Raw genomic sequence first — 22146 nt, 5'->3', positions numbered from 1 at the left:
TACTTAAGTAAAAGTAAAAATTTGGTCAACTGCAAATCAGTTTCTTAAAATTTCTTATGGATTTTGTTTATTTATTTTTATTTGCTTGAACTTAAAAACTTTAGTCAGGATGTTACCACAAGCATGGTAAAAATAACCCCTCAAATCATATGAAAAGTACTTTTTTGTCCTGTTAAAAAGTACAGATACCTGCGCTCAGATGTAGTGGAGTAAAAGTAAAAAAGTATCCACTGTAAACATTTACTTTACTTTAGGTCTAATATTACACTAATGGACTCTTTCAGCTTTGAGCCATGTTAGAATGTTGTTATCTCATGTAAAACAGACTTGGAGTTGTGTTTTGTTTCATTCACATGTGTTGGTGTCATCCTTTTGAGCTACATCTCCAAAGCTAAATATGTTCTGTTCCACCTTGTGATGTCATGAAGTGATAGTTTTCAAGTTAACACCTACATTTTATCTTTTGCTCAATCGAGATTGGAAATTCCAGGGCTGAAATTATCCAAATGATTCAAGTGAAGGTGCATGGAGTTTAAAAACACAGTGGAGCACTTCCTGTATTACCACATGACATCACAAGGTGGAACAGAGTGTTTCCATTTGAGAGAAGAACTCAGCCTTAATATGCAGAGTTTGGACCTCTGAAGTACTGCAGTCTTTACAGCAGATGGCAGAAAACTACAAAGAGTGAACACCAGCCTGCTTTGACCAGAGCGCACTGTGGATCATCAGCCATACACTTCAGCAGAAAGTGAGAAATATAAACCTGACACGTGGTTTTAACAGGTGACTTAACAGAAAATATGTCTGTCAATCACTGAGGCACTATAGACGTCTAATATCACAAATAATGTAGCAGATCAGTTTGGATTTATTGTCCCTTTTAATTAGCCTATGTCCCAAAAATCAAATCAAATAATTAGCGTAGACCTCTGCTGCCAATGCGCTCTTCATGCAGCCTGCTCAGACTTTTAAGTTTAAAGTTTTTTTTTAAGTTTTAGCGTGTCCCATCCCATGTCCTTTGCCTGTGAGGTAATGTAGGCCGAGCGGCGGAGGGCGGGGCGGTTTAACGGGACAGGGGCCGCTCGTTTGGGGCACGGTCATTACCCAGGCGGGTCAGGTGGATCGAACATGTTGTGAGATCGAGACGGATCGTTAAAGTTCGATTTTGCGGCTTTGCTGCACACGGGCTCAGACCTGCGTCAATTTCACGCGGACACTTGTGAGGATTCAACTCAATACTGGTGCAATAAACGTCTTTACTACAGGTTATCATAAATACACAAGTACTTTCTCCGGGCCGTGTTTTACTTTGAAGGCGCAGAGCTAAACGCGCAGCGGTCTGTGTGCGCGCTTTACGGATGGATGTCCTCTGGGAGAGCAGAGCCAAAACACGCTCCCAGTAAAACTTTTAGGAGATCACACAAGTTTGAGGTCGTCAGGAGTTTTAATCAACATCCACGTCGTTTTACAAAGGTTTCATGGACTTTTACTTTCAACTTTTACTTGAGAAAAGCAGCTGTGAGTCACCCGCGTAACGAGCGGCTTTGGACCAAGTTCTCGCTGTCAAACTCGTTGACATGAGTTTGCTGCATGGGCGACAGTGAGACCAAAGACTTGGGACTTTTCACGCAGTCTACCCGCCGCGCGCATCACACTGAACGTGTCTGTGGCCTATACCAGACTCAAACACGGACATGCAGAAGTTTAACTCCACCGGCGGCCACAGCGACACTCTGCCCCGGGACGCAGACCTCCAGCTGCGGCTGGCTGACTGTGGATCTTCGGGAGAGAGCAAAGAGAACGGAGCTGGAAAACACTTTCTGAGCCAGCAGCCAGAGCAGACACCTCTGTGCACCAAGAGACGAGTGCTGGTCGGCCTGGATGTCATCTGCCTCTGTGTTGGTAAGAATTTTGCACTAAATGTCATTAAAATGTCAACAACTTTACAACCCCAATAGAAATTCAAGTTTCCCCAACTTAAATCCATTGAAAGTTGATAGTAAAAGACTACAAAGTAATTATTAGTAGGCCTACGTTACTTACAACAAAAAGATATTATAATCTAAGTTGTTTTTGGAGACAAGGTTACTGAAATCGTCATAATTTACCGTCCTCTGACGTGCTTTTTCTAAAGTCTCTGACAAAGCCAAGCACAAACATAAAAACCATCCAAGTGCATGGTTTATTACACTTGAACGCGTCACATTAAAGTGCACATGTTGTACTCAGTATTCAGTATTCTCTAAGTTCATGTTTTATAATTAGTTCCCCTCAAACCTTGATACAACATGTTGTTGTGTGGCCCTGCCTTGGTAATATGATTTGCTCTTTTATTGCTAACATGTGGGTGTAAAATGTGTTAGTGGATTTGTTGTGAAATTCTGGCATATGGATTACCTTGAGGCAGGAAATTGAGGCCACAAGTGTAATTTGTGTGGATAACAAGATAAAACACAAACACCATACATACACACTAATGTCCTTTATGAAATCAAACTTGGACTGTTTAGTGAGCTCAGCCTAAAAGTTGTGGTAAGGAAAAATGCAGTTACACGGGGATTTTAAAAGTTAGAGGAGCAGCTCAAGTTTTCCCAGAAGTCAAAGGGAAAGAGTTCAAAGCAGTTGAAGAACTTAAGCCAAGTTCCCTTGTTGCACGTGGGGCAGCAGCAGAGCGAGGAGGGGTGAGGAGGGGGAGCTCAGCTGGCAGCGGCAGAGTTGTCCCGGGAATTCATCAGTTTCCATGGTAACTCCTAAAGTTCCCGGGAGAAGAACGTGGGAATGGGAATAAAAACATGCCCCGGACTTGTGAGGAAAAGTGCACGCCGCTGCAGCACAACACAATGTCAAACTCAAATGATTTACAGTGCTCAGCTGGAGAGAGAGGCATGCCTATAATTTCTGTCAAATTAAGCAGAAAATCTTCTCATGGGGATTAAAAACACCAGGAGAGGAATGTTTAGTCCAAATGGCTACTGACAGAAGCTGAAATTTCAATATAACTGGTCTCTATACTAATTTAATCAGACAAAAGAACATATAGAACCGTTTTCCATTGTGACAAAAATCAGTTTTTATCATAGCAATATCTTGTGCATTGTAATATGACAAAAATGATGAAGGCCCCGTATAGTTCAGTCAAAGATGGCAGACAGGTAGGCAGACAGGTAAGAAAAGTACAATAGTAGACTCGTTTTAAGTTTTGTGTGCGTCAAACTACGGCACTGAATCTGATCAAACAAGCATAATTATGGTTGACAGGACATCTTACGTGATCAAATACTACAAAATGAACACAAACCCTCTTTAAAACGCACTTCACCGTAAGTAATGCTTTTCATTTTGTTAATCTTAGCACTTATCTGTCATAATTGCATGTCTCATTTTGTAAGTTTCATGTTGTCACGGTTACCTCACATGACTATTACACACTTATTTTGGAGTGAGAGTACTTCTAATGAGCACGATGTAAACAGTAAAGAGGCGTAACCCGTCCAAGCAGACTGACTGGTCCTCAGCTGCGTTGGCAGTTAGAGCTTGTGGGCCCCGATGTAGACAAAACATGGTACATACTTCTTCTCTGGCTCTCCCTCCCTACAGGTATGCGATTATGAACTCTTTTCCACATCGTGCACAAAATACTTTGTTGTCTGACTATTAGGAAGTGGTGCGCTGATGCAGGATCTGTCAGCACTATGATGTAAGCGATCTGTCGGAGCTAGCCACACAGACGCTCTCTGGTCACGCTCTTTGACAAATTTGCAAATGTGCGTGTGATTGTTTCTAGTATCCTTCCTCCTCTGGTAACCTCATGGGACATTAGGTCTATTTACTATTATGAAATGTCAGATGTAATAGTGATGCAACAGTTTTTAGATAGTCATTAATCATTACTGTCATGAAGCTGTAAATACTTTGATTTCTTTTTGCATTTCTAAAGTTAAAGAAGACCATATGAATCTGTTTTGCATACCATAGAGACTGCTGTTGCTGGGTTTCAGGTGGCATCACAACATTCTGCCTTTTAATATTTAATGGATATAGGACAGCCATGTTAAACAGTTGCAGATTTTGGTAGCGATTTCAAGGATCTAGTCACTAAATAAATGATCAGATTCAACATTTTGTGGAGTTTTCCGGGGATATTGTTGTGTGACTTGACATTAGCTTGAGTGTTTGTTTAAGGCTGGCGGTTTGAATCCCGCTCTCGACATAAACATCATTGATTGAGCGGTGGTGCGATTCTAGCTCCCACAGATGAATACTGTTGTTGTGTCCTTGGGCAAGACACTTAACCTGCCTTGCCCCTAGTGTCTGAATGTGTATGCGAATGGGTGAGTGGTTCCTTGATGTAAAGCGTTTTGAGTGCCTTGAAAGTGGAAAAGCGCTATGTAAAAATGTGACCATTTACCATTTCTTGATATCTTTCTAGGATTTGAAAGCCTTATTTTTGTTGACACTTCATCAGTGTGTCATAGACATAGTAATAATAGTAAAAGTAGAAGAAGCAGTAGAACAAGCTCCTTAATTTGGCAGTTGTAGTAATTGTCATATTCCGCCATTAGTCATATATATGTAAAAGTTATTAACCAGAAATGTGGGCAGAATGACAAATAGTTAATAACACCAAATTAAACGTGAGCCCCAACTAGGCATGGGACGAATTTGGTGTCACAATTATCATGGCCAAAATAATTGAAATTAACGATTATATCACGATAATTATAAGTGTTATGGCTATGAATAACTATCATTTTAATATTATGAACCCGTTCCGTATTTAAATAACTGTTATAGTACTGTACTCTGTTATAACTGAAAACAACAGTGATCATCAGGGATAAGTAGGGTTTTCATGCACATTCTGCTGATATAATCTTTGTTGGCCTTTATTATGATTATATAAAACGTCCCAAGATTGATTACTGTTTATTGTCCCATCCCTACGCCCAATGGAACCACTAAATCAGTTTTAAAGATTGAAAAACAGCTGATATAAGTTTCCTCATAGATCACTGGTAACACTCATTCATAATAATAAGCTCATTGTATCAAGACAAGAAGCGACTCCTTTCTACTACTCCACATGATTACATTTGACTTTTAGATTCCTGTTCAGTGCCTCGCTATCTCTCATGTACCCATCACAGCGGCTCTATCAGCAGACAGCCCTGACCTTGGCTTGTCTCATTCTGATGCAGCGTGTCATCACTTACTGGACATGAATTGAGCCCCTTCATTTGACTAAACCCACTTATCTCTGACTAATATAATTTTCCTTTCAAAACTGCATCACTGGATCTGGGCTTTCTGACCCGCAGGCGTAATTCGTCTCGTACAGGGGGGCCCATTCACTACTGTAACTGTGCAGGAATTTCACCCCCAAGCCCCTCACCCTCATTCTGTTATCAGCAGGAGTAACCCGTAATGATCCGCCTCACTCTTTCAGTCTGTAATGAATGGATGGCAATGTTGACAAAAATAATTGATGTTTGTTTTTTTTCAAAATGTGCCTCTAAGTGTAGTAATTTTGTTTCAAATGTTACAAATATGAACTCTAAAGTCAAAACAACAGAATAATCATTTAATCCTTGAAAGATGACAATGCAATATTCTTTTATTTACATTTTTATTAATTTATTTTGCATCTTTTGGGTAATTCTCCACACGTAGACAATATACCACCAAATATTCTATAATTTTGGTGGTAAACTGGTAGAACAGTAGTGTATATATTATAAAGATAGACCGATATTTGCACTTTTTAGCGTATCAGTTATCGGTCTTAAATCTCCAGCATAGCCCGATATTTTGTTTTGGTGAATCTGCTGCCTAGAAAATACACACAAAGCTTTATAATAAGATTTAATACAAAGACAAGGCTGCGTAAAACAACAGCTTTCTTATAGGTTTGTGGTAAAAAAAAAAAAAAAAAAAAAAAAAGGGCTTGGTTTATAGTAAAAAATCTGCCCTACATATCTGTCCAAATGTATCGGCAGAGCTTATCCGCCAGCGATTGCTCTGCATTTTAAACAACCATGAAAAAACCCAAATTAGTTAATCTCTAATAAATTACCCACCTCTATGAGCAACTATTGAAAAACGTGGCTTTATTTTGAATTGCATCACTGGTTTAATTCCATCTAATTCGTAGATTTAAAGGGCTGGCTGGATGATCCCTCTGTTTCCCAATAGTCCAGGCTTGTTCACCTATTGTGGCTGATATGTGCTATGTTTACGGTGCTGTTCTAACTTGCTCGTGGCTGATGGACGGCCTACAAAGACGAATTGTTCTGGTTGGGCTGAGTGTCAGAAAGTTCCATGTAAAGGACATACCTGAATGTCCCAAGTGTTTGTCTATGGCTGAGGGAGAGTGTGCAGGCATTCCTAGTTTGAGAGAGAGAGACAGGAGGAGGGGTAGAGAGAGAGAGATTGAGCTGCCCCGTGGCCGCGTCAATAAGATCGCGCGTCTAAACAACCACGCAGGGGTCAGGAGATGTCGGCTGTTTGTCATTTTGGCTGTGCGTGCATGGACAGGTCTACCCCCCCATGCTCTGCAATGCACGTTTAGCCCCATGCACAGGTGGTCTTTAGGCTGTCATCACCCCAATAAAGGCAGTTACAGACTTTCTTTAAGTGAAATGGGGAGATGATTGTAGACAGTGTTAGGTAAAGGCTCCATTAGCCCATAAAGATTAGGGAGATTATCAGGACTTCCTCAGGGCTTGACTTCCAATAGCTCAATCGTGCCTCTTTTCATATAAACCTGAGTTAACAGGATTTGAAAACTTTAACCTATTTTATTGTGCATTATCTGCGATCAATAAAAACATACATTACAATTGAATGAAAAAAAAACACCTATTGATTATTATTCTGTGCCAGCCACTGAAAAATCAAATGCTTTTTTAAATAATATTGATTCGTAAACAATACAATAATAAATGCATTTGTTATATACTTGATACATTTTGATAGTGCAGTTGTTTTTGAGACATACATTTGAAGCTGTGTATCAGGGTAGTTCTGGTCAATTGGTCAATTTTCTGTATAACTTTATAAATTATTGCGTTACTGTACATTTTTGGCATTTTTCATAATTTTTGTGTGTACGTATGGATCATTTAATACATATTTTAGAATCAATAGAAGTAAGAAAGCACGATTTAGCTGGATCACTGTTTTGTTGTAGGTCTACACGAAGGAGCAAGCCAGGACCCGCTGTACCTGCTTAAGAGATGAGCTGTACCTCTGGGGCTCCCCTCCTCTGTAGCAGCTTATCTTAGCAAACCCCCTTTACTCCACCTCACATCAACTCTACTGCGGGCCCTCGAGGGTTCAGTTAGATAAGTGTTGTTATTGTGTATTTGCATTTGTGTAATTTGGCAGCTGGCCACTTTTTCATGATTACGTTGTTTTGGCAGAGAAATTTGTCAAGTGACTAAGATGGCGGGAATTTGATGCGTCATGACATGCCGGCGTGTAAGGTCTGCCATGTGCCGCATTGTTGACAAATCACCCAGAACTTTTGCTATGGGACTTAAAGGTGTGCTGTGTAACTTTTCTGGTGGTCTCCATGGATAACAGTCGAACCTTACAGTATCTTTATGGAGTCAAACGGCTAACACCAAGGTACAGGTCAGATCTGGAGAGAGGATTACATGTTCATGGTACTTTTAAGCAATCATTTCAACCCCTTAAATTGAAGATACTTTTTTCCAGTTGAACATTCCAGGCAAAGTAATGACATTTTTGTGGAGACAAGCAGGTGGCGGACCCTCCACCAGAAAAGTTACATAGTGCAAGTTTAAGTCAAAATTGTATTGGAAAACTTTGAAACTGAACTCCTTTGAAACAGCGTCTGTCAAATCATTAGTCGCTTCGTTTTGCTGACTCTCGTGTCCTTGTTTGCTAATGCATTTCTTTCCCATTTGCATCCATTAGTAGAATCCCTCCCTGAACAAGCTTCAGCCGGTGCACTCACTGTACTTCCACCACATTAGCAGAAAACCGGTCAGGGCCTTGAGATTGTCTGCGCTGCCTGGAGGAAGCGGGGCGAGTGGGAGCCTGATTGAGGGATCAGGTTGGACAAGAGACTGGCGGAGCAGGGGAAGGGGGGGTTTGTGAGGAGCGTTTTGGGAGAAGGGACAGGGAATCTCAAGTTGGGGGCCAGGGGTCAGACCCTCGGGCGCCTGAAAGAGAGATCGGATACACAGCTGTCTGTTTATGTCTTAAGCGAAGACTCTGAGAAAAACTTACTTGAGCCAGTAAACAGCTTCAAATGTACTTTTAATGAGGCAGCTGCGATGGTCTTTTCGATGACGGTTCCATAAGTGCCCCGGGTGCTCCTTAGGTATTAGTAGTAATGAGTCTATTAAGATGTATGCAGCTCTATAATCCCCTATGCTCATTAGACAGAATGCTTCTTCCTATCAGTGCATCCTCCTCTCTCCATACAGCCCATAGCCCTGCCTTCTGCGTTTTGTCAAAGCTAATGACTCGTCCTCTTCCCATAACGGGACGTCCCCCCCTTGGCTTTGTGGCATTGTTTCCCATTATCTAAAACATTTTCTTATCATTTGTCATATCTCACCTGCCGGATATTTCCCCCAACTGCTTTCATCATCCAAAAAACTGCTCTGATGTTGTTCCAGTCTTATGAAAAAAAACACCAAAACAGCCCTGAAGCTTTCGAAAACTCCTTCCACACTCCTTCCTGCAACAATCCCGTTTCATGCCAAATGCCTCTGTGTAACCACAAGTCTTTTGTCGGTCTCACATTGCAGACTGGCAGCCCTCACCTCCCAGCATACACCCTTGGACCGGGCTTCACCTTTCCACCACAAAACCACCTCAACCAGTATTTTCAAGTGTTCTGCTATGTAGGGCTGCACAAAATATCCTGTCTTTTTTTTTAATCTTGTTGTACCTGTAGTTTACACCTATACAAACATGTTCTGAAATGCATGGGATTCTTTTATTAGTTTAATTTCAGTCTTCTCTCAAACGTCAATGCTCTTAGAGTTGTTTACAATGTGAGAGTCCTTTTTAAACAGAGTGAGTCAAATTCCAATACTCAGAAAAATCCCATTTCTATTTTTTCCCAGATCATTCAGCCCCAGTGCTACATGTCAGAATGGTGGATGCTTTATATTTCCTAAGCAATCAGACCGGCAAAAAGACAGTACCTCTCCAGTCAGGCCTTGAACTCCAGGAAGCAGGTCGCTGGAGTGTGGAGGGAACAGGTCCAACTGTGAGGCTGTATCTCCGTGTTCTGGCCAGTGGCAACAGAAACAACGCTGGGGGCGAAGAAGAAGTCTCCCAGTGTGTCGGTAGAGAGTCCAGCAAAGTATTGATTTTCTGCATCAGGATATTCAGGGAGTGAATAAATATGAATGTGCTGCAAGCTTTAAAGGACTGGTGTATTGGGGGATATTTCAAAATATGTTTTTCCAATGTGAAGACGCAAGTAGGTAAAGCAATTATTGAATGCTAGGCAGAAAGCTACTGTTAAAATACGTTACTGCGACTGAAATAGAGCTATTGACAAAATATACTGGTTTTAATTTACAGCTTATGACCTTTTTAATATAACGTTTCTGCTGTTGTGTAGCTGGGTAACGGTAAACACGGCATAAGTTTGTGTTTGTATTGTAACATAGATATCTCTTGTAGTTAATAGTAGTAGTTAGTCATATTCAACGTGGTATTCAGGCCTGTTTTTTAGTGAAGGAAAAAATGCTTGAATGGAGTCGAACATATAGCAGATGGGGAAGATAGCACTTGGCTCGTTGTGGTTTGTTTTGACTTGGCGTCTTTGTTCTTTGGTGATTAATCTCTTCCATCCGCCATCAGAACAGACTAAACAATCTTTGAAGACGGTCTAAGCAGGTACGAAAAAAGGACGGCAGAAAGGGGGCACGGTAAACACCCTATCCCTATCTCGTTACTACCTAGACCAGCCCACCAAGGAAGAACGGGAAATGCTATATCTTGTAACACTTGGCCTGCTCACTTAACGGTGTTTTGACAGTTTATGTCTTGCCAATCATAATCACAGCTTTGGTGAATCTGTCTTGTAAAGTTTAACTGCTTTTCCATTGCATTCTTGAATCTAACATGTAATTGTATCACCCGTAAACAAAGTATCTTTCAAGCATCTCGTAATACATGTTTTCATTTCAGAACTATGAAAAGATGAGGTCAAGTTAGCTCATAAAGACATCACTGCATACATAATTTCCCCAGCCCACCCAGCCCAATGCAGAAATGCTGTTTACGAGCATGTTGCGTCAGCTGTCACGCTCCCATGTTATAATGTATTTACCAGGGATTACCACGGTTTGCTAAGATTCACTTTACAACACTCCACGAGCGAGTTCTCTGGCTTATTATTTTCTTTTTGCAGCGATGACTCGAAGGCAAACAAGCTGCTTAAATTTTGAGTTGGGAAACATTGGCACACGCTGGCTGGTGAGAGGCCCGGGAGAGGGGTGGGTGGGTGTAGTGGACCACCCCTGAAGGAACTAGATCAAGTGTTCAAGTGGTCAGCCTGGGCCAGATGGAGCTCTGTTGACAGGTCGCTAGTTATTTGTCCTCTCCTTGTGTCGAAACAGAACCAGGCTGGTACACTCGGACATTATCGAGTGCGATGTAGCTAATTACAGATAGCTTCAGGCTTGTGGTGGACGATTCACACGCTCTTTCACTATGGCTAGATCTGTGATAATGAGAAGGCACTTTAGATGAGTTGATTACATGTGGTTTCCCGGACGGAGCATGGTTTACTAAGTTGTTTTTCCCAGGCGTTTGTGGGTTATCCGCGGTGTGTTTGGTTGTCTTTAAAGCCCGTGCGGTTGCGGCTCCGGGTTTGTTTGCATCTGAGCGCGGTGGTCGTTATATGTATGTGAATCTGTCAGGCGTCTACGTGTTGCGTGGTTGAAAGAGGGGTTATGTTTACAGATTGGCTCCCAAAAGAGTCCACATCTCTGACCCTCACATTCCTGAAGCACCACTAATCACCTCCGTGTGCCGCTGGTCGACGACAAACCCCTTTCCGCAGTTGTGTTTCCCCAGGTTTTTCTCTCACCCTTTCTCTCCTCGCTCCATCACGCTCTGTCTTCCACTTCCCAATCTCCTGGACTGTGCACTTTGGCCCACTTTAGCCTGATGGTGTATTGATCTGACATTATATGACCTTAAACCATTGAACAACTCCAGTCTGCTGCGCCTGTTGTCATTTTTATTTCTTTTTCTGAGTGAGCTCATTCTGGGCTGTGGTCATAGATGTGTAAATTAGAACCAGAACACGTTTCTCTCTTCTCCCTCCTCCCTCTTTTCTTCTCCTCGACTTCTTTCATTCCATCTCTTTTCACGATTTGAAAAAGCATTCCTGCGTTGAGTGTGGGTGCGTTGTGGAGTGCCAGAGCTGGTCCCCTCTCAGGCCTCCGCTGGCATGGTCCTCCTTTGACAATATCTTGGCCAGGTGCAGGCTCACAGCTGCCTGACAGATGAGGTGGCGGTGCCTTGAGTTTCTGGTGCCTTGTTGTGAAGATCATTTGAATATCGTTGTGAAATGCACAAGTTGTAGCAAGATGAGTGCAAAGTTTACCAACTTGAACAGTGTAGTTAAGTAACAATGAAAGTAAAAGCTGATAAAATTATTGACATCTAGTGGGTAGCAAGTTACTACTTGCTACATGCTATTACTGCATGGGAACAAATATGATTGATGAGTGACATAACAATGTAAGAATGTAGCCACAACAACATAATGGAATCTGATACATTTTAAATGCTTTAAATACTATAGGCCCCATTGTATTTAAAACCAGTTGAATAGTGTTTGCAGACGTGAAGGTGGCCGCAGGTGAAGTTCCTGAGCATAGATAAATATTTATAAAACATGTTTTATACAAAAGAGTACATGATCTTCAGAATGCACAAAAGCCATTACATTTTAATGTGTGATCTTAAGTGAACTGCTTTTGTCTGACATCAGAGGCATTAGCATTGGCATCCCCTGGGCCATAAACTGTGCTGTTTACCTCACAGCCCTGTGTGAGCTCCATTAGACAGATGTCTGCATGCTCTGAAAATGATCTGCCTGTAACCGCAGAACAGACCATTAATGTGGAATCACTTTGACTTCCTTGTCAATATCAACATATTGATTATTTAGAGAGAGCTGGCCTAGAGTCGAGAAATACTCAAAGAAAAAGGGACAAATGAGTTGTACACAATTTGTTAATTTACTTTCAAATGTCATAGGGTGCTGTCCAGTAAAAAAAAATAAAAAAAAATAATTAAATCACATAAAGGTGTGTTTTAATTGTCATTTCAAAGACACACATACAAAAGTGACATACATGCATTTTTTCATATATCATTGAGTAGAATTATATTATCAGTCATTTTGAGTATTCAGGAATTGTGACTTTTGCATGATACATTAACCATATTTATCTTAGATACTAACAAAGTAAATTTTATTTAAAAAAACCCCAACAAAAAACAAAAAACAAATGAAGTATAGATGAACTACAGCATATCTATGTAGGCCTCCAACAAGGCACCATACACACAGATAAAGGGATTACAACAAGATTCAGAGATAAGCAGATCCTTCCAGTTCTTGGAAATTAAACCACATTATTGCACATAACTTAACATATGCAAAAAGTTTATATTGTTGTGTTTTTTGTCATTCCCTTACCTACCATTCCCTTACCTGACTGACTGAAGTTCGCACTCAGGTTCAAAATCCTCCTTATCTGCTCCTACTTTCTGCTGGCGTCACAACTTTTCACTATCTCTGCTGCAACGTGCTTCCCTCTCGTTCACCCTCCAACATTTCCTCACTCTGCTGTCAACGGAGCGGCCCTGGCTTTTTATCTGTGTTTTGTCTTTCAAGCAGGGCAGGGTGACTTAAAATACAAAGGTCGTATATGGAACAGCTTTTAAATGGTTCCTGTTGCAACTGTTACACCTTATCCTCGGTTATCAGTGCAGTAACGTAGAAAAGCTCACTTATAAAACACATTGTAGCGCAGGTGTTAGGGCGATGTGGTTGAATGGTTTTGCGTGTCATGTTTGAGTATTCGTGTGTTTTGGCCCAGTTTTCTGCATGTATCCTGAGCGCGGATCTGTCATGTAGTTGGAGAGATTCCCTGGCTGGGACAGTGTGTCGTACTGGGAGCGTTCCAGCCAACCAGCAGAGGCCTGGGGTTAGAGAGAGAGAGGTGCGGAGGTTAATGATTAGTCCCATGTTCTGGTTGCATTCCATGGGGTGACAAGGGGACATGGGATAGAGGACAGGGAAAAGTTTTACATGTTTCACAATAAACAAAACAAGATACTGAGTTTATATTAAGATTTATTTTGAAACACCAGGATGAGTTGGCAGGACAGCAAGTTCTTTGACTTTGGTCCCCTAGTAAAGTGCTTGATATTGATTTGTTTTAATTAGTCACTAACTAGAACCGTTGTAAGCCAGTATGTTGGGCAAAAAGGAAAAGCGTCTAGCATAGAAGGAAGAAAAGTTCCATCCAAACAAACAAATTGAATTACTCAGTCCTTGCAAACCCAGAGACTGATTTCCAAGTTACAGTGTAAATGCTGTTTCCTTAGAACCCACAAGAATGCACTTGACTGTGACTCAGTCTAAATCAGATTCTTAATTAAATCCTAAGAAACTAATATATAAAACAATTATTCCTGTTACTGAAACAAGATTCAAATTAACTACAAACTACAAAACTAATGTAATAACCTTTATGGAGAAGTTAAGAAAAAGTAAAGCACATTCAACTGGAAACTGGGTCTTAAGGAAGCATAATCATATAACTATTTAAAATCACATTACATTACACTAACATTATTTTTTATGTTCTTTGTTTTAAATTGCATGGTCCATTATAAAAGGCTCTTCACACTGCGGTTTTAGGGCCACTGAACCAAAAGTGATTAATGTAACCAATACTTTGTCTCATAACTTGCTCCTTCATCTTCTCAATTATCCGCATTGTCCATCTGGTCAGTCTCTCTTTGGTTAAATAAGCTATGTACGGAATGCCTGATCCCTGGGGAACCTAGACATCCCGACTGGCACTCATTAAATGCCCCCTGTTCACGTTTCATCTCGGGCCAACGCTCTGGTGGGACAGAAGAAGACCTCCTTTATGTTCTACCCTCATCACCTCTAATTTGATTTTTTTCATGCTTCACTGGCTTGTAAAACTTATCAAACCATCTTTTGTTTTTTTCTCCCTTTCGCCCCATTTCACCAGCCTCCATTCCATTCTTCGCATGTGAGCTAAAAGCGGTGACTCCATACAGACGCGGGTTCTTCTGCGGAGACACGAGTATCACCTATCCCTACGTGGAGAGGGAGGCCATTCCCGACAGCCTCCTGATTGCTGGCGGCATTGCTATCACAGGAATTACAGTAAGTAACAGTCATTTTTATGAAGCTGTAAAAATATTGACATTTTATAACCAGAAATATACGGATGTTTGAGAAATAATTTTGCAATAACGTCTCGTGTTTTATTTTCCTTTTCAGATAGCGCTGGGCGAGTGTTTTAGGGTCAAATTCAGAGGCGTACACTCGCGGGCCTTTGTTCAAAACCGATATGTGTCTTGTCTATATAAGGAGCTGGGGAGCTTCCTGTTTGGCTGTTGCATTGGTCAGTCCCTCACTAACATGGCCAAACTGAGCGTAGGGAGACTGCGACCAAACTTTCTGTCAGTGTGCAACATCACCTACTCGTCCATAAACTGCACACCCGGCAGCTACATACCTGTGGCTCCCTGTCGACAAAACAACACCAAACTAGTGGAAGAAGCCAGGTTAGCCTTTATACTCTATATTTGTATTAATAAACCTTAAATGTACTAAGGGCGAGGCTTATCGTTCACTGACTAATGCAGTTAATAAGTAACTCAATCAATTTCTCTTTCAGGAAGTCTTTCTTTTCGGGGCATGCGTCATTTGCGATGTACACCATGATGTATCTAGCAGTAAGTATCTCCTAGGACCACTCAAAAGACCACGAGCTCTGCCAAGGCACTTGTCCAATCTGGCATTCACACTTTATACCGAGTGGTGCCCAGTCCTGGAAAATCCTCTACCTCAGAATGAAATAGTCCAGGATAATATAAAGTTAAAGGTACATTAAGCTACTTTTCTAGTGGAGGGTATGCCATCTGCTGGTCTGCAAAAATGTTCCACAGTACGCCGTTAAAGTTATCTGTCTCCATGGTGACCAGCTGACACCACAGGGGAAGTTACATGTCATATCTTTGCAGAGGTGAATGTGCGTTTTTAGCGTGTAACACATCTATAATTGAATAAACACAAGATGGATACGTTTAAGTCCATACTGTGGGACATTCCAGGCGAACCGGAAACATCTCCAAGGAGACGAGCAGATGGCAGATCCCGCGCAGGAAAATTTACATAGTACATCTTTAAATGTTGTGCTAATTAAAGCCCTGGTAGTGTAAGCAACTCTCATCACATTTTGAACATTTGCAATAAAAAAACACTTCCTATTTATTAAAGACAGCCCAGGACCCTTGAGACCCCGGACGCTCTGTGAAATGATTAACCAGATAAGCTAATTACACATGCAGAAACACACTGACAAAGATATGTGCGGGTAAAGACATTCACACGTCCCCGATGGAGAGGGAGGAGAACTTTGAGAGCGGCCAAATCTCCAAAGACCCCGTTTCTACTTTTGAGCTAAAAAGAAGCAACAGAGAGACAGAGACGAGGGAGTTAAAGAATGGAGAATGTTTTTCCACTGGGAACATGAATAGTTGAAGAGACTGGGCAGACAGAGGAGGCCTTGTTGTGGATCTCATTTAGCACAGAGAGAGAGGGAGGAAAGAGAGAGGGAGAGAGGGGAGGGAGGGAGGGGGGGTGCCTGCTGAGAGATCGACAGACTTCTTTCAGTGCGAGACCCCCCCCTCCCTCCCAAAATAAACTCTTCATCTTTCTTCTTTTGCTTCCAGTCGGCACTGCCCAGTAATCATCGCAGCATTGTGTGGCAGAAATGACAGTTAGAGGGAGACAAAAGCACATTATTATCCAGATAATGTCCACATTCCTCTCTCTCATTCTGGGGTCCACACACTGATTGAAATGGAGGATGTGAGTGGGATTCAAAGTAACAGTACTACTACGGACCAAATATTATGTTAATAGTGAAAGAGTGATGCCAAAATAGAGGCCGGTGCCAATGACATCTGCTGCATTGGATGAGGAGAAAGAATTAAGATTTAAGACCTAAGAATTAAGTACTTTTTTATTTGGTATAAACAGAAATATTGTGGGATCTGCTCATTGCCGTACTGTCCATCTGTTACCACTGGGTTTTGTGCAATTAATTCATTCTTAACCTGTAAATACCTCCAGATTCTCATGGTGGTATTATTATGGGAGCCAAGATGGGAATGTTTTTCAGCATTGGGAAATATTTCTTTTTCTGGGTCTTTTGTTTTTTGCAATGTTTGGACAGCATAATTTACAACTTTATGAAACCTTCTGAAACCCACAAATTGAAGAGTTCAAAATAGTTACTAGTGTTGACATAAATCATGATACTAGAATAACAAACCTGATACCGATTTCGATACCACAATGGGAATAAAAAAAGTGAATGTAATTATCAACCCAAAATAACAGTAGTTTCTTTAGTATTACTAAGTGGGAACTGCACTTAAACTAGTTCAAACATTGCTCAAAATGACTAAAATTAGGTACTGATACATGCTCATCTACGTGAGTATCTGGTAGGATATTTTTTGAGAACTCTAATAGTTACAGTATTCATTTAGACAGCAGTTCTCCTTTGCCAGTTAATTACTTCCATAGCACATATTTGATCATGGTACAAATACAGAGAAAGCCATGGCCTGGACAATATTTGAGAACGCAAATCCAAGGCCCAAAACAGTCTGGAGGAAGACAAAGCTCTCCTTGTTTGTGACAGGTTTTGTCTCCCTCTGCATTCGAAACCACATTTCTCCTCAGCCCAGAGCTAGTACACACACACACACTTTTGCATGCAAGTCTTTCAACCGCCTGTAGTGTGTAGCCTGGAGCAGTTAGCATGTCAGACTTGTATGTACACGCCACCCGGACTGTGGCCAGCTGCTTCGGTTTAATGCAGGAAGAGTGACACCTGCTCACTAAAGGTACAACACATTGTAGGAATGTGGGCCGCGCGCTCCCCAGAGACTGACCGCCCCGAAGCCCCTGCCCGCCTCATAAAAGTCCACTACATGTGCAGCCATCACCTCCTGACCTCATCTTACAGCTACACGAGCACAATGCTGATGCAGGAGGCAGCCAGGGATGGACAAAGGCAGGAAATGGACTAAAGATAGCATTAATGGAGTCACGTCGACCATTTTCCATAAGCACAGAACAAAGGATCCAGATCTGTGCTGTCATTCATGATTTAAAAATACAGTGTGTTTAACACTTACAATGCACATTATAATACGTTAACAGCTGCAGAAATACACTGCAGGTACTTTATTATTATGCGAACCACATAATACTTACCATATAATACTATAATTATACCATGATACATAATTATACTGTGCATATTACACATAGCAGGAGCTGACTTTTAGCTTGTTTACTCTCTGGTCATTGTGGCTAGCCTTTTCCAAAAGTTACTAGCCAATTGGCCTTTTCACTATTCAGAATTATATGTTTTTGAATGTCCATCATTTTTCTTTTGGTCATCTTAATGTGTCTATATTTTATCGTTTACATTTGCCACCAACATCATGACACATTTGGCCTACGTGCAAAATAGACTAACCTCAATGTGTATAAATCCAACTGGCCAAAGCGGCTGGTTAGAATTAAATTGTTATTAAGGGTATTTGGCTTGTTGGACAGTGTTATTAAGCCTTACGTCTAAGTAAAAGAACAAATTAGTCAGTGTTTCTATAAATTAGAGACTATATTCTAAAAAATGTAAATATAAAACCTCAGTAAATGTGTTACTTGTGTTTGCAGTTTTATTTACAAGCTCGGTTGTCATGGCGAGGTGCCCGACTGTTGCGGCCGCTGATTCAGTTCCTGTTGGTGATGATCGCCATCTACACCGGTCTGAGCCGCATCTCCGACTACAGGCACCACCCCACCGACGTGCTCACCGGCTTCATCCAGGGGGGCCTCACTGCGTACTGGGTGGTACGTCCCAAATCACTGTTGTCTATATTCTTTATAAATACTACATAACTTTGCATTCTCCTAATCTCCGTTGGTATAAACAGTGATTGACAGGATGTAGTCTGTATACACTTCTTCTAAGCATCTTTTATTCCCTTTAGGCGTTTTACATCTCCTCCATGTTTAAACCCCGCGCTCGTCCAGACCTGTCGCCCACCTGCATGTCTTTGGAGAGCCCTCTTTCCAGCCAGCAAACCGTCTGTTAGCACAGACTTACAATTGTTCAAGCAATCGCACGTTTAAAAGACAGATGGACTACAGCAAGACAATGAGTTTCATGAAAGGGAATCTCTATGAAAGAAGAAGGAGCAATCTAATCCAAAACACAAATACAGAAACCTAACTCAACATGTGAACCACAAAATACACACCGACTGCAAGACTGACCCGTCCAGTGAAACGAACTGCATAGCTCTATTTCAGATTTTTATATGAAAAACATCTATTTTTGAGAGGACTTTTAGAAGCTGCTAATGTTGATAGTTTATTTTTCCTTTGTGATGGAGGTCAGTGTAAGCTCTAAACCCCACTGGTATTTCCTTGTTGTTGGTGGAGACAAGAGGACGACATTTTGCGCTTTCCTGGAAACATCCCAGAGTCATGTGACCAGCTATAATGAGGAAATGCATTGTCCAGATTTGTCCAACTCTGGATCAACAAATCTTGCTCTTTGACGCCATCTTTAATCACTATAACTAAACTGTAACTTGTTTATAAGGAATTATTAATGTTTATTTTCTTCTACTGTTTTCGTTCTAACCACTTTTCCTTGTGTCAGAGGAGGATGTTTGACTGAATTAGTGAACTTTGACCTTTGCCCCGGACTCCTGTCTCCTGACCTGCACCTTGATTTATGCCACTCTTAACAGGGGGACCTCTCTTCTCCTGTGCCTCTTATAATTAGCACTTGAAAATACATAATGCAAACTAACTATAATCAGTATAATGTATTTTATCACACGTTGAATAATCAGTGTTTGTTAATGGCAAACTTATACACTATGTTTTTGAATGATAATTATTCAATTGAATGTAAATATGTATGTAATTTTGAAAACCACACACTCAAAAGTATTAGTTCTTGTTGGGACAGTTTTACATGTGTTTATTTTACATTTGTTGATCAGGTACGAAGATTATTTTTTCAATAGTTTATGTTGTAACTACTAGACTGAGCCACAGTTATTATATCAGAAAGCTATATTTTTGTGTTCGTAGTTATTATTATTGTACATCGTCTGTGAACGCCACTAAGGCAGAAATAACCACTGTACTCAAAAAAACCAAACCAATAAATGAATGTTGAATATTTGTATTGCATTGTAAGGAATGTCATTCTCAGTTTATCATTAACTCTTTATTTACACAGCAGCAGAGGTCAAATGTAATGAAGTTCAAGTAGTAAAGTACTAAAGTAAAGTACAGATACCTAAAAATTCTACTTAAGTCAGTTTTATAGTCAATACTTTTTACTTTTACTTCACTACATTTGAGAGCAGTATCCGTACTTTCTACTCTGCTACATTTCTGAAAAGTACTTTTCATATGATTTGAGGGGTTATTTTTACCATGATTGTGGTAACATCCTGGTTAAAGTTTTCAAGAATTCATAAGAAAAACTAAGAAATGGATTTGTATTGCTGTCATTTTTAATCAATATCACAACATTTAACACTTTAACAAATTAACACAAATTAATTAACACTTGTGTGAAATAGTTTTACATTTTTTTCTTAAAGTACATTTTTAAACAGGTAGTACAGTTTACTTGAGTAACTTTTTACCTCTGTATCTGTACTTTTACTTAAGTAACAACACTCAACACTTCCACCACTGCACTACAGTAATAGCATGGTATTAACAAGGTATTATTAAGTAGGTAATAACTGGTAATTACTCGTGGAAAGGGGACATTTCTGTCAATCAATTTAATTTCAAACTACGATGGTTGATCTTAATCTCAATTGTGACGCATTAGTGCCTCATCATGGTTACTATGGTTAGTATGATTAATGGTTACTAATTCCATCCACTCATCAGCTACTACATTAAAGAAAGAATGAAACAATGTAGGTCAAAAACAGCTAAAAGTAAAGCGAGATTAATCTATTACAATTAATTTACAGAAACAAAAGCTAAACAATATGTATCCAGACCCTTTCCATTGTTAATTTTATTTAAATGAGTTTTCTGTGAGGAAATGTAATGCGAGCCCAAATAAAAAAAAACATTGACATAAATGATTTAACCTCTGTCTTCCACTCCAGCGCGCCTCCATTTTTCTTTTATTTCTTGGACCATTTTTCTTTTCCTTCACGCCCCTTCCTCACTCTGGCCTTTTCCTGCTCTCTGGCTCTTTTGGAGTGCACTGAAGCATGATGGGATGTTTTAGGGGGTCATGCTACCATGGAGATGCTTAGCCCGATACAGATTAGGGCATCTGAGGTTTTTTTTTTTTTGGTTTTTTTTCTCCTTTGCTGAAATGCTTCCAGGTGGTGGGAGAAGAATAAAAAACAGAGGAGAAGAAGAAGAAGAAGCAGGAGCCGTAATGGCCGCCACTGTTATGTTAAAGGAGAAGACTGGGTTGTGTGCAGTGTGAGTGGTGAACAGTTGGCAGAGCAGATGGGAGGGCGTGGGGCTACAGGGTGGGAAGAATGTGATTGTGGTTTTGAAGCATATTTTGTTTCATAATACAGTAACTAAGGAGACGTGTTTGATTGCAGGGCGATGTCATATTCGTGAGACAGACGTACTAGGGCTGACAGGTGTGTCTGGGTTCAGTAGAAGTAATAACAGTCGCACTATAGGATTGTGGAAAGATGAGGTCGGTGTTGTTGTAGTAGAAAACGGCAGTTGTAGAAATGGTTATTATAGATTGGAGGTGAGACAGGAAATGTGTAATATTGCAGTTGTTGTTATGAAGTTATGCAAAAGTAGAATATTGATAGCGCTCATAATAAAAACAGTTAAAATAGCCTGCAAAAAGCGGATTAAAAATGAAAAAACAGCCATTTACATGCACTTTTTTAGCACATTTCTGACTGAATATTGTCATCAAGATAATAAAAATAATCCAAAACAAATAAATAAATAAAAATATGGCTCTACTTTGGGATTTGCTGGTGTAACAGGTCTGTACGTCTCTTGTCATAGTCTGGTGTTGCTTTCACTGACAGCTGCGTGTGTCTGTCTCCTGCTCTGAGCTAACCCACAGTCTAACCTGACGTCTCATTTACCCTGGGCCTACAGCTTACCCCCGCCCTCCGCTCTGTGAGGAAGTGTTCAGGGGTCACCGGCACGGGACCACCGCTCTGTATGTCCACATTACACAAGGCTAAGCAGACGAGTCTCTGTGTTTACTCAGAGCACACACAAGGAGCAGCAGCCAGGTCACGCAACTGCGCAGATATTTGTACTGTTGTCGTAACCAGGTGAAAGCCATTACCAGCACTGATCAACATGAAAAATACATATCCAAACATAGTAAGGGGAACATTGTGGTATTAGTAGTTGCTATATTTTGGAAGTATTTAATAACTCATACGTGGGTTATGTGTGTATGAGCTGGTGCTGCTGTGACAGGTGAGCAGACAGAAGTAGTAGTAGTACCAGTAATAGTAGTAGTAGTATTAGTAATTGATAGTAGTAAGAACAGTAGTAGTTGTAGTTAGGCTAGGATACTACTGCTAATACTACTACCAGATACTAATCAATAAAAAAACTAATATCGAAACTAGATACTCATTTGAGCAAGTATACTAAAAAGTCACATTCACAGGACAGAAATGAGCCTTTCCTGAAAAGCTTCAGAGTGATTTTGAGCTGAGAGTATTAGACAAGTCAAGTATAAGGTCAAGTATAAGACCACACAGACCAGTACACGC

General features: G+C 40.6%; 1 protein-coding gene across 1 annotated transcript; it reads left to right on the top strand.

Moving 5' to 3' along the window:
- Positions 1–1104: 1104 nt before the first annotated feature.
- Positions 1105–19577, top strand: ppap2d (phosphatidic acid phosphatase type 2D). The gene is made up of 6 exons (XM_033970749.2): positions 1105–1905; positions 14289–14446; positions 14564–14850; positions 14964–15021; positions 18047–18223; positions 18364–19577. The coding sequence occupies exons 1-6, from the start codon at positions 1698–1700 to the stop codon at positions 18466–18468; spliced, it is 993 nt and encodes a 330-aa protein (XP_033826640.1). The 5' UTR covers positions 1105–1697; the 3' UTR covers positions 18469–19577.
- Positions 19578–22146: the final 2569 nt, after the last annotated feature.

Source organism: Periophthalmus magnuspinnatus, chromosome 8 (assembly GCF_009829125.3).
Source record: "Periophthalmus magnuspinnatus isolate fPerMag1 chromosome 8, fPerMag1.2.pri, whole genome shotgun sequence".
NCBI lineage: Eukaryota > Metazoa > Chordata > Actinopteri > Gobiiformes > Gobiidae > Periophthalmus > Periophthalmus magnuspinnatus.
Note: the sequence above shows the minus strand (reverse complement) of the source record. Positions and strands in the feature narration are given on the sequence as shown.

Coding starts and splice junctions, on each gene's coding strand:
- ppap2d (XM_033970749.2), top strand. CDS start 1,698: ATGCAGAAGTTTAACTCCACCGGCGGCCACAGCGACACTCTGCCCCGG. Junction 14,447..14,563: donor TTGCTATCACAGGAATTACA/GTAAGTAACAGT, acceptor TTTCCTTTTCAG/ATAGCGCTGGGCGAGTGTTT. Junction 15,022..18,046: donor ACACCATGATGTATCTAGCA/GTAAGTATCTCC, acceptor TTGTGTTTGCAG/TTTTATTTACAAGCTCGGTT.